This window comes from Hermetia illucens, chromosome 1 (assembly GCF_905115235.1).
Source record: "Hermetia illucens chromosome 1, iHerIll2.2.curated.20191125, whole genome shotgun sequence".
Classification (NCBI taxonomy): domain Eukaryota; kingdom Metazoa; phylum Arthropoda; class Insecta; order Diptera; family Stratiomyidae; genus Hermetia; species Hermetia illucens.
Genome location: NC_051849.1, coordinates 136,394,491 through 136,407,495, shown reverse-complemented (window position 1 = coordinate 136,407,495; position 13,005 = coordinate 136,394,491). Strand labels below are relative to the sequence as shown.

The window sequence follows — 13,005 nt, the reverse complement described above, 5'->3', positions numbered from 1 at the left end:
AATATTCGGCTTGATAAGGGCACCTTGAACTCTCGACAGATTATTCCATTTCATCCATTATCAATTCTTGAAAGAGACCACATAAATAGGGCGTGCGTCAGTGAATTTATAAATAATCTTTGGAAGGCTTCCCGGCAGTTAACTTCGAAAGCCAAAAACATGGAGAACGATTTGAAGGGCAAGACTATTCTCGTTACAGGAGCTGGTCTAGGTGAGTTTTTGACATTGAAAACAAAAAATAAATTTCAGATTAATTGATTTTGCTGTTGAAAGGTATTGGTAATGCTTTGTGTAAGCGTCTTCACCAGTTAGAATGTAAGGTAATTGGAGTTGACAAAGATGCTGCCCAACTAGAGGTTCTTAAAAAAGAATGTCCAGGAACAAGCACCATCGCTGTAGACTTGTCTGATTGGAAGAAAACCAAGGCTGCTTTGAAGGATGTTGAACCATTGGACGGGCTAGCGAACATTGCAGGTGTAACGATTGTTAAGCCATTCGAAGAATTCACCGAAGAAGAATTTGATTTGTAAGTTTCTGAAAAAGTAAACCGAATTTTCTAAAAGTGAAATTAAGCCCAAATCGGTTTTATTGGCTTATCTAAGTGATTAAGGCAAAACTAATCTAAACTGATAAGCCTAACTAAACTTGTAACAAATTTATTCATAATCGATGATTAGAATCCTGCTTGGCCGTTTATTATTTGATAACATGGCGCTGGGGTTGCATAACCAATTCTTAGTTCATATTCAAATTTTCGGATTGTGGAAGCGACCCCATTCATGGTCCGGAAAACAGGTGCGTGAAGTGTAGGGGAAATTCCAAATTGGATATCAGATTGATTCAAGTCAATCTGAACTGGGGGGTGTGAAAAACTTATTTTGACAAACAGCCTGTGATGCCATGCAGTTATTACGGTCTTAATTCACTAAAAAAAAAGTATTTCATTTCATGTCGAATCGTGTGCATTCCTCGATTTTATTTGCAGCATCTTCAATGTGAACATCAAGGGAGTGTTCAATGTAACTCAAACATTGTCTCCAAAATTGAAGGATGGTGCAGCCGTTGTGAATATGTCGTCTCAAGCAGCTCGCCGTGCATTACTCGGACACACAGTCTACACAGCAAGTAAAGCGGCAGTCGATTATCTTTCGAAAAGCTTAGCGCTCGAATTCGGTCCTCGTAAAATTCGAGTGAACTCCCTAAACCCAACTGCGATTCTCACAAATATGGGACGTGCCGTATGGAGTGACCCAGCCAAATCGGGTCCACTATTGAACCGTATACCTTTGCGCCGGTAATTACAATTAAAGCATATGTGGTTGAAATTGATAATTTAAATACAATATTGTTTCAGGTTCGGAGAAGTACATGAAGCCGTCGATGCTCTCGTTTTCCTGCTAAGTAATAAGTCGTCTTATATCAATGGACATTCGCTTCCTTTGGAAGGTGGTTACTCCGTAGCTTAGGCGTCTCTTTCAAATAATTGAAACCAGAATATCTAATAAAATATCCGTTCTATATTACAAAAGACTTTATTCAACTGAACAGTCTTTGGATGAGAAAGGCGCTACTATCAGTTTTGCGTTGAGCACCTGTCATCCGGTGTCCTATAACAAAGAAAAGTTTGGTGAAGTTATAGTGTAGTGTATTTACTCTGAAATGGTATGGCCGCGGATTTTTGTTGGAAAGAGTTCAACTAATAATTCGATTAAGAAGCTTGGAGACAACACGCCCCATAAAAGTGCTAGGAATCAGCCGAAAGAACCCTAGAACTTAACAGCTTTCCACCCAACACACTGTCCTTCACATAATCTCGGACCACCGCAGCTGTATTACCATTGATCTTCTCATTCTAAAAATGTACAACATGATACGTAATGCATTCTCAATACTGTTTAGCATAATAGGGCATTACATCGTATGAATGATATTTTCGTGGTGGAGTTGTGGCTCATAGTTTCCGCCTATTCATCCTAGCCATCATCATCATTATTCTTAATGGCACGAGAGATCATGCGACTCTAACCTTGACGTAAATTATTTTACATATAGAGAGTAGTGCAATTTTCTGTTAAAAGTTAAAAGGGGCTACCCATACATTAAAAAAAAATATTTTTTTTACAAAGGGTCAAATGAAGGGCTCTATTAATACTTTTTGAAACTTTTTTTTTTTTAAATTAGATGAGTGAGTCCCCAAAGTTAAACAGGTTTCGTTCTCAGAACCGATTCAACCGAAGAATCTGAAAAAATCATAATTAAACACCTATACGCTTCAAATACATCCCATTCCGATATATGCACAAATAACGTTAATAATGGCATATTACCATATTTTAGAAATTTACACGAAAACCCCACTTAAACTCATCATCATTATCAATGGCACAATAATCGTAATCCGGCCTACCTTAGTAAGGTAGGTAGTCTACCAATTCGCTATCCCGATAAGCTGTCTGGCGTCCTGACCTACGCCATCGTTCCATCTCAGGCAGGGTCTCCCTTTTCTTCTTTTTCTACCATAGATATTGCCCTTATAGGTTTTTCGCGCTAGATCATCCTCATCCATTCGGATTAAGTGACCTGCCCACTGCAACCTATTGAGCCGGAATTTATTCACAACCAGACGGTCGTGGTATAGCTTATACATTTCGTCGTTGTGTAGGCTACGGAATCGCCCATCCTCATGTAGGGGGCCAAAAATTATTCGTAGGATTCTTCTATCGCTAAGGATCCAAGTCCGAGGAATACATGAGGACTGGCAAGATCATAGTCTTGTACAGTAAGAGCTTTGACCCTATGATGAGACATTTCGAGGGAAACAGTTTTTGTCACAGTATATCTAATAGGTATTACCCACACTAAAATGCCCCGACTTACAAATGTATTGCGAAAATTTATCCGTACACATGATCGGCGCTAAAGAAGGACAAACCGTAACCTTCGTCAAATCGTATTCATAAGAGAGAGATGAAAAGAATATGTCAGCTATGGCACTAATGCGTGCTCACCCATCTAGCCAAAAGTAGTTTCACGTATTCACTTCTGCATAGACAAAAATGTGCCAATCACACATTGGCAAGTCCGGGCAGCATGTCAAACACAGATGATCCGGTTTTCGTTATATCTCGCTCATGCTCAAGGGCAGAGCAATTTGAAATCGTGCGTACTCGCACTGATTTCCCTTCTTGAGGAGCAAGGGGGAGTGTGGTAGCTTTCTAGTATCTACCTATGGTTTTCGTAAGCTGAAATAGGCTCTGTTGGCTGCCAAGAACAGTGCGTGGATTTCATCGTCATAGCTGTTATCGGTTGTGATTTTCGATCCTAGATAGAAGAAATTATCAACGGTCTCAAAGTTTTAGTCTCCTATCTTTATTCTGCCCGTTTGACCAGTGCAGTTTGATGTCGTTGGTTGGTTTTTAGTGCTGACGTTGCAACCATATATTTTCGCTTGCATTTATTGATGCGCAGCCCAAGATTTCACGTCGCCTGCTCAATCTGGATGAAGGCAGTTTGTACGTCTCGGGTGGTTCTTCCCATGATGTCGATATCGTCAGCATAGGCCAGTAGTTGGGTGGACTTAAAGAGGATCGTACTTCTCGCATTTACCTCAGTATCACGGATCACTTTTTCCAGGGTCAGGTTAAAGAGGACGCATGATAGGGCAAGTGATCCTGCTGCCTTTATCTGGCTTCGCACATGTCTTATTAATTTCGTCGGGATACCGAATTCTCTCATGGCCGTGTACAGTTTTACCCCGGCTATGCTATCATAGGCGGCTTTAAAGTCGATGAAAAGATGGTACAACTGATGTCCATATTCCAACAGTTTTTTCACCGAGAGAGAGAAGATCAGATCTGTTGTTGATTTGCTTAAAGTGAAGCCTCTTTGGTATGGGTCAATGATGTTCTGGGTAAAATAGCGGAGAATATTTTATAGAATTCAGCAACGTGATAACTCCATAATTGCTGCACTGTGTGATATCCGCCTTTTTATGTATAGGACAGATAATTCCTCGTTGCCAGTCGTCAGACATTGATTCGCTGTGCATATTCGACCAATTCGGCTGTTAGTCCATCGGCTCCTGGCGATTTATGGTTTTTAAGCCAGTGGATTGCACGGACAGTTTCTGCTATGCTTGGTGGTGGCCGCATTTGTCCGTCGTCTTCAATTGGCGAGACTTCCAACTCGCCGATATTTTGGTTGGTGAGTAGTTCATCAAAGTACTCAACCCATCGCTTCAATATACCCATTCTGTTGGAAATCAGATTTCCTTCTTTGTCTCGGCAGGATGAGCATCGAAGTGTATTAGGCTATATCTTGCTGACTTGTTGGTAAAACTTGCGCGCCTGATGCGGTTGCTCCCTGTACTTTTCGAGCTCACAGACCTTTTGGTTCTCCCAGGCTTCCTTTTTCCGTCTTCACGTTTCTCCGCTCTACCGAGTTCGTAATAGGCCTCTGCGCGTGCAACATTACTCGGTATGCAGCATTCTTCCGTTCTGTTGGTAGCTTACATTCATCGCCGAACCAGCCGTTCCGACTTTATTTTGCGGCTGAGGTCAAGTATGTTTGTGGCCGTATCAATGATAACGCTCTTCAGGTGGTTGTGAAGATCATTTGTTGATGCTGCTTATGCTGCAGAATAAGGCATAATTCTGAGGAGTGTAAACGAAATCCAACTATGTATTATTAAAATATATAGAAGATGAAAATTTCGTGTGAATTTATTGCACTCTAAGAATTGAATAACGTCATCATCATATATTACAATAAAGTGGGCTCATATGAAAGGGAATTCTCATGGCTCATATGAAATTATTCGAGACAGACATATCTATAGTATGTATATGAATGTGCTAATGAAGGTTGCGGGTAGCGTCCGATTCAGAAGAACCAGTGGCATTCAATTTACCTATATACTCGTATATATATGAATGGGTACTTTTACCCGGAGTAAAACGGAGATATTCAGATGCATACGATCAATATGTATATTTGTACTGTGCGCACCAGTAAGCGGTAACGGGCAATATCTGTCTGTCTAGTGTGAATATAATAAAGTTTGGAGATATGTAAAGGAAATATATTCAAAAAGTAGATAATTTTCAAATTCCTTATAGTCAATGATTTTTATTATTATTCACCCAATATGTACTTCAACAGACTCTTGCTGTTCTTGAGCGGAAGAAACCCAGAAATATCCTTATATGTCTGTATTTAAATGATGTTCCTAATGCTCTTTTCCAATGAAGAATTAACCAACCGCCCATTATTGTAATTATTTGTTTCGCTTTAAACCTTTACACTGAAATTCCTTAGTCCAAATTTTTATTTGGTTCGAGTTCAATTCATCATGTGCCCGTTCTATAAACTTCATCCTTGTACATATTTGTTGCATCACAATTGGTTAGCTACACATGCAAAAATTAGAGCTTTAGACGAGTCGCACGCAATGAAGAAAACACTTAATCGCGAACGCATTTTTACAAAAAAAGTACACAGGACGCCACAACTTCAAAGAAAGATGATATTTTTCACCAGTTGAAGAATTCCTAGTAAGGACCGGAGGAATTATTACATTTTTATCTTCTCTCTCATTGGCCGTGGACTGATGTGGCTGCCTACAAACTACTCGATGAGTTTCATTTTCCTGGTAAACGTTTTCCAAATGAGATTAATGTTTTGATGTTGTCTTGTTATAGGCGTATGACACCAAATCGATGTCGTTAGTAAATAAGTCTGTATCATTATCTTCGTGGCCATACACGATTAGAAATTGCATGATGTCTGCGGCCTATTAATTGTAAACTGCATAGTTGCTTTTTGTGTTTTTTTTTTCAAGTGAACCATAATTCTAGCACTCAGAACTTTAGTATATGTCCGCATCGGTCATAGACATCCATGACCGTAGCCGGGACTCGAATCCGGCATACGACGTCGGAATCGAAATTGATGTCCACAAAATCACAAAAAAAGCAGCGTCAAATTGCGACTAAAGGAAAATCTTGGTATAGTGGCGTTTCAATGGTCTCCATAAAAGGTTTGCAAGCAACGCGGTATAACATTTTCAAAGTTATAATGAATGATCAACTTTACAGGTATGTGGTCAATGATGCCCATATTGATTGCGGAGATCCTAGAAGACGGCACTGGATTTTCGAATTCTTGATATGTTATCGCCCGGCAAGCAGCCGCAACAACCGCAGGTGCACCATCCCCAAAAGCCCCCAACAGTGTCAATAGGAAATTTAGTAGGGCCACCGTCGACGTCGTTGGTAAATGGTTTCTCTTCGTCGATCTCCTAAATTGCCCAAGGAATACAAAGATCTTGATTATAAGCAAGAGTTTCGCATTCGTACTTCTACAAAATCTCCAAACAACTGCAGCTCCCAATCAACCTTTGTTTTCTGTTTCACCTCCGCAAAGCGACAGGAAGAAGAGGAAGCTGAAGGAAGAGTCAACGAATGGATTTTACGTAAATATTCGCTAGTGTTGATGTTTTTATTTTTCCAAATACCGATATTTCGGGAACCACTTGTTCCCTTCATCAGTGCTAACAAGTCTTTTGGACTTGAACTTTTTGCAAAAAGAAAAATATCAACACTAGCGAATAAGAAACAAGTCGGAATACCGGAAGCTCGCGCTTCGGGTATAAAGGTTTTGTGTTCATCTTATCTAAGAAATTTCAACGCACATTTTTCTATCCGTATATAGTTACAAATCCAACATACTCCTTCATATTTTTCCAAACTACGAGACATACGTCCATATTACAGCCGTAGATATTACGCTCACCCTAAACAAACAAACTGCCTATTTCCGAATACTGTACACATATATGCACGTATATCAATTGATCGTACCCATATTTCCGATTTACTTCTTATATCTATCTGAATTAGGCACTACCCGCAAAGTTCATTAGCACGCATATACTATCATATATACCTATATACACAGATGTCTGGTTGGAGTAATTGATATTCATATAGAAATGACTAAAAACTAAAACAAAATAATTCTTTCCGCCCCCATACATAAGAACTCATTTCGTTGTGGTATTGACGAATTCACATGTGATGATGACGTCATGCAGGTTGTAGAGTGCACGGAATTCACAAAAAATTGTAAAGTTTCACCCCCTATAACTTTGTTAATAATAGTCGGATTTTCTTCAAACTTGACCAAATTATGCACCATGTTCTTCATTACACCTATGCTAAACTTTGTACTTCTGCGATGAACATAAGGGGGGTGCCGGGTAAATTTCTAAAATATGGAAATATACTATTATTAACTTTATTTGTGCAGATATCGGAACCGGATATATTTTGAGGCCTAGATTTCATAGAGATGCACTACTATGATTTTTTTCGGATTTTTCGGTTGGATAGGTTCTGAGAACGAGACCTGTTACACTTTTTGGGGGTCATATTTTGAGCCCTCACTCCCCTATGTTTCACCCAATATCAAATATTGAACCAGTTTCGAAAAGTACTAATTGAGACCTTTCATTTGATACCCCACATGGCTACATTCTGTGAAAAAAAATTTGCAGCCTCCTTTCACCTGTATGGGGAGCCCCCCTTAAAGTTAACACAAAATGGCGCCAGTTGCTGCATATAAAGGGAACGGCAGATCACATACTCTTACCAATTTTCGTGACAATCGGTCCAGCCGTTTCCGAATAAATCGGGTGTGACAGACATCGAATCGATTCTAATAAGGTTTTATTTCACACAAAACCTTAAAAAGAAAAAAACAGTTTTTTTTATTATTTCAAATAATTAATCGCTGGAAACACCGCATAATTACGCTCAGATTTCACGTAAAGCTGAAACCAAAGTACCAAAGAAAATAAATGTTCAATGAATTTTAATTGTTAGTCCAAGTTTGTAAGAATCGTAGGTTCTTTTTTAAAAAACTAAAACTCATTGGGTAGCAAGAGTCGCCTCTTTCTCTTTAGCAAATATTATATGACCATTTTCCATTTTTCTTCTCCTCCGCTCTTTCGCTTCTTTCTGTCTCGAACTCCGCTTGTTCCACTTGGGGTTTTCTGGGTTTTTCGTTTCCGCTAACGATGTCCTCAGTAATTACGGTGGCCGTACGGGTGCTGCCGTTTTGGCGTAGGAGCCCAGCAAGATGGTTCCTCCAACTCGAGGCCTAATTCACTTTGGCCGACGTCACAGCGGGTGCCGTTCGTTTCAATTACGCACTAGCCGGACTGAACGAGAAGGCAGTTGAACTTGCCACGGACTTCCTTACAGCATAAGAAATGTCGTTCGAAACTCTACGAAGTGGTGTAAGTAACTTGAAGTAATCAAATGAATCAATGCGATTATGGCGAGAATAAGTTTTGACAGATCTCTAATTTACGTTCGTTAAAATTTTGACATTATGTTATGATAATTATAGTTCCGGCGAATGCTAGGTGACCGTGCGCCAAGCAAACTGCTGCGCAGTTGGTTGGTACAAGGTCGGCACTGCGCTGCTATAATCTTTGTAGCTGCAGAGGCTTCTGGAGAGTATACATGTCATCCTGGTATGTGCTGATACGGGGTCTTTGGATACGTTAGCCATCATCACGGACAAAGTTCATGAGCTCCATGTACTCCGCGACAACTCAAGCCAGGTGGCTCAACTGCAGCAGATGGTGGCAGCATTAAGAGCCACCGTCTCTGAGTTGGCAGAAGCCGACAGTGCTTTGCGTTCTGGGAGTAGAACTAGATCAAGGTCTAGATCCGCCTCCCGAAATTGGCGATCGGTCGTCGGGACTTTCGGTACGTACCGGGCATGCTGGTGCCATCGTAGGCTCGCTGAAAAGGCTAAAAAATGGGTTCGAGCTGAATCGTGGCGGCTATGATATCGAAAAACAATTTTCGACAGGGACAGGGAAAATTGTTTTTCTATATTAGTTGGAGTTCGAAACAAGATTAGCCGGAGAAAAGAGGTGACTCCTCACTATTTAATTTATATAGTAATTTAAATTAAGTTTTAAAAAATTAAATAAAATTTATTAATATTCAAAAGGAGTAAAATCTTATTTATCCCATTATCCCTTTTGAAGACTTCTTGCCTGGTAGGGATGCATAGAGGTTAAGCCTAAGTTAAGCTTATAGACATGTAAGACGTACGGACAACTAAACAGAAAATAAGAAATCAAAACAAAAAACATAAAAAGTTGAAGCTTAGTAACTATTAGTTAAGCTAGTTTAGATTTAAGTAAGTTTAATCCATCTCGCGATTGTAGTGCAGGTGCAGTTTTTAAAATAGATAATTTTGATGGAAAAAAATATATCATGACCGATGTAAAAAGTAATTATTATAAAAATATTTAGTGTTTGGATGTAAGCCACCCTAAATAATCAAATGAAATCGAGGGAAGCCCTAAAGAAACCTAAACCGTAAATTTCACAACAGACTATGCACAGTGCTATGATGTAAGGTATGTGTATTCTATGAGGGTTATCTCAGTCAATTTAAAGTAATCAAGAAGTTCACCTTTCACTGTAAGACAAGACAATCAATTTTCCAGTTTCTTCGAATTCAAGTTAAAAAACCTATTTCCTTGTCAGTACCGAAATGGCTCCAAAAAATGTTATAACTTTTAGGAACCCTTAAGTTTCCCCGGAGGATTTTATTAGTTGGTGGTACGTTAATATACACATAATTCCCTGTGACCGCTTGCTGTATTAGGAAGGGGTCATTCATATCTTTTGCACTAACCTTGTTCTTTCTCGATTGAGGGGTTATATACAGTTGGGATGGCTGCGGAAATCGAAAAAAATTATTGCATATTTTTTAAGTACATTGTTTCAAGAATATTCTCACCAAATTTTAAAACGATCGGAGGCATTAGGTCCGAAATTATATCTATTTATAACGCACTACTACCTCGTTGCTCCAAAGCAGTTGTCCATAGACTTTTGAACCTTCATCATCGCCATATATAACGCTTGTAGTTCCAGCCACAAGAGAAGCTATAATAACTTGTAGCCAGCTTCAAATCCATGTTTTGGAGTCTGCAGAGGGAATACTCTATAGCCTTGGAATCGACAACTCGATGGAAATAAATAAGTTAATTTTTAAAACGAAAAACACAAACTTGAAACTTTGAGCGCGATTATTTCAAAATCGTGTTTTCTTAAAAGTACCTTTGCGGTGGACATGATTACTAAGAAATTAAACTGCCATTTTGCATTTTTTTCTAAAAAATTCTTTACAATATCACAATATGTATTCATTGATTGCGCTAGCCGTTTTTTTAATAAATATTCACTAAGTTGTGCGTATTTTCTCATCGAACGTGCGCTCCCTGTACAGACATAGAGCTGCCAAGCAGCTAGCCGATACCCTGTCCCAATATAAAGTTGATGTAACAACGTTGCAGGAGATGCGTTGAACGAGGACGGGTTTCCACTCCAGAGGAAAATGGACGCTGCAATAACCGCAGTCAACAGAGGACCTGGAGGTGAAGCATCAACAAATGGTCTTCACAACCACCTGAAGAACGTTACCATTGATATGGCCACAAACATACTACTATAAGGGGGGAATGGATGCACAATAACCGCAGTCAACAGAGATTCTGGTGACGAAGCATCTACAAATGATCTTTACAATTACCGGAAGAATATTATCATAAATACGGTCACCGCCGCGTTCGACGATGGATGTAAGTTAGCAACGGAACGAAAGAATGCTGCATACCGAGTAATGTTGCATTCTCAAAGAACGCGGGCACGCGCAGAGACTTATCACGAACTCCGTCGAGCGGAGAAGCGACTTCACAGACGGAAAAGTAAGCCTGGGAGAACCAACAAGTCTGTGAACTAGAAAAGTACAGGGAGCAACCGCACCAGGCGCGTAAGTTTTACCAACAAGTCAGCAAGATGAAGCCTTATACACCTCGATGCTCATCCTGCCGACACAAAGAGGGAAATTTGATTTCCGACAGAATGGGCATATTGAAGAGATGGGTTGAGTACTTTGATGAACTACTGAACAACCAGAACATCGGCGAGTTGGAGGTCCCGCCAACTGAAGATGACGAACAAATACTGCCACCACCAAGTATCGGGCAACAGTCCGTGCAATTCATCGGCTTAAAAATCATAAGTCACCATGAGCCGATGGAATTACAGACGAATTGGATCAATTTGTAGGCAACCAATTACATCAAGCGGTTCATCTACTTATGCTTAAAGTGTGGGACAGCGAATCAATGTCTGACGACTGGCAAAGACGCATTATCTGTCCCATACATAAAAAGGGGGATATGACACAGCGCAACAATTATGGAGGTATCACGTTGTTGAGTACCATCTATAAGATATTCTCCGCTATCTTGCTAGGCCGGATAGCCCCATACGACCAGAACATCATTGGCCCATACCAAAGAGGCTTCACTGCAGGCAAATCAGTGACAGATCAGGTTTTCCCGCTGCCGCAAGCAATGGAAAAATTGTTGGAATATGGACATCAGTTGCACCATCTTTCATTGACTTTAAAGCCGCCTATAATAGGGTGTCCGGATAGCTGAGTGGTTAGAGCGAAAGGCTGTCGTACGGAAGGTCGCGGTTCAAATCTCACTGGTGGCAGTGGAATTTGTATCGTGATTTGACGTCGGATACCAGTCCACTCAGCTGTGAATGAGTACCTGGGTCAAATCAGGGTAATAATCTCGGGCGAGCGCAATGCTGACCACGCCTCCTAGTGTACCGTTACGATCTTGAATGAAGTGCTCTAACACACTTCAAGGCCCTGATCCAACATGGATTGTTGCGCCAACGATTATTATTATAATAGCATAGCCAGGGTAAAACTGTACACGGCCATGAGAGAATTCGATATCCCGACGAAATTAATTAGACAGACTAGGCTGACCTTGACCAATGTGCGAAGCCTGATAAAGGCAGCAGAATCACTTTCAAGACCATTCGACATCAACAACGGTTTAAGACAAGGGGATCCCCTATCATGCGTCCTTTTTAATGTGACCCTAAAAAAACTGATCCGTGATGCTGAGGTAAATGCGAGGGGTAAGATCCTCTTTAAGTCCATCCAACTAATGGCCTATGCTGACGATATCGACATCATGTCAAGAACGACCCGAGACGTACAAACTGCCTTCATCCGAATCGAGCAGGCGGCGCGATATCTTGGGCTGCACATCAATGAGTGCAAGAGAAAATGGCAATGACGGAGACTTTCTGATGATGGACTTGTCGAATTTTTTATTCAACTTGGCTGTGACAAGGAATAACTTATCACATACACAATTATGACGTTTGTAAATATGTGGTTACCGTTATCTCCTAAATGGGGCATAGCGTGTTTACCATGACTATCCTTATCGGTACGCTGAGACTTATTGCAACTCCCTCCACGTTTTCCCAAGAAGATTGCACTTCTCCTCTACTATTCCGCGCCTGTTGACTGCTTTTCTAAATCCATAGCCATTTGGCCAAATTCCACAACGCGGCGAGAGAACACTCAGATGTCATTAGCGTAGATCAGGAATGATAAGGAGACGAAAAAGTTTCAGTGACAAGTTACACCCTGGTGGACTCCGCTAAAAACTTCAAATTCCTGTGAGATTTTACCCCGATGAAGTGTGCGTCACTTGGAGCTATTATATCTCGCTCTGATAACAGCCGTTTGTTTTTCCGGAATGTATAGAGCATTCCAGATACGCTTCCGGTTCACGTTGTCAAAAGCATTCTCGAAATCGATGAGGAGTAGGTGTTCTAAATTTCGCACATTGCTCCATAATGTCAGGAAGGTGTTAAGAGGTTCCCCCACTCTAAAAAGAAACAAGATTACTTGGTGAATTTTGCTGGCGAATTGTATTGTTTATAATGATTTAATTGCTTTTAGGTTAGATTAATACGCACTACTACACTCACATTACGCTGTTATGAACAAAATGCTTTACGAAAAGATAGTCTAATACAAGTGGACTATCTTTTCGTAAAAATCTCCGGTTTAAATGGTGTGAATTAATAA

The 13,005-nt window shown here is 40.3% G+C and overlaps 1 protein-coding gene and 1 long non-coding RNA gene across 2 annotated transcripts; one reads left to right on the top strand and one right to left on the bottom strand.

Moving 5' to 3' along the window:
* Window positions 1–50: 50 nt before the first annotated feature.
* On the top strand, window positions 51–1,527 carry LOC119646794 (L-xylulose reductase-like). Its single transcript, XM_038047383.1, has 4 exons — window positions 51–211; window positions 274–526; window positions 986–1,294; window positions 1,355–1,527. The coding sequence occupies exons 1-4, from the start codon at window positions 160–162 to the stop codon at window positions 1,464–1,466; spliced, it is 726 nt and encodes a 241-aa protein (XP_037903311.1). The 5' UTR covers window positions 51–159; the 3' UTR covers window positions 1,467–1,527.
* A 7,818-nt stretch (window positions 1,528–9,345) lies between these two features.
* Window positions 9,346–12,790, bottom strand: LOC119646272. The gene is made up of 3 exons (XR_005248711.1): window positions 12,339–12,790; window positions 9,829–10,019; window positions 9,346–9,765 (listed from the first exon to the last, which is right to left on the bottom strand). It is a non-coding gene; the product is annotated as an uncharacterized LOC119646272 (long non-coding RNA).
* Window positions 12,791–13,005: the final 215 nt, after the last annotated feature.

What these genes read in the sequence shown, in the direction of transcription:
- LOC119646794 (XM_038047383.1), top strand. Translation starts at nt 160, where the DNA reads ATGGAGAACGATTTGAAGGGCAAGACTATTCTCGTTACAGGAGCTGGT. An exon ending in CGTTACAGGAGCTGGTCTAG is followed by an intron (nt 212 to 273) that starts GTGAGTTTTTGA and finishes TGCTGTTGAAAG; the next exon opens with GTATTGGTAATGCTTTGTGT. An exon ending in AACCGTATACCTTTGCGCCG is followed by an intron (nt 1,295 to 1,354) that starts GTAATTACAATT and finishes ATATTGTTTCAG; the next exon opens with GTTCGGAGAAGTACATGAAG.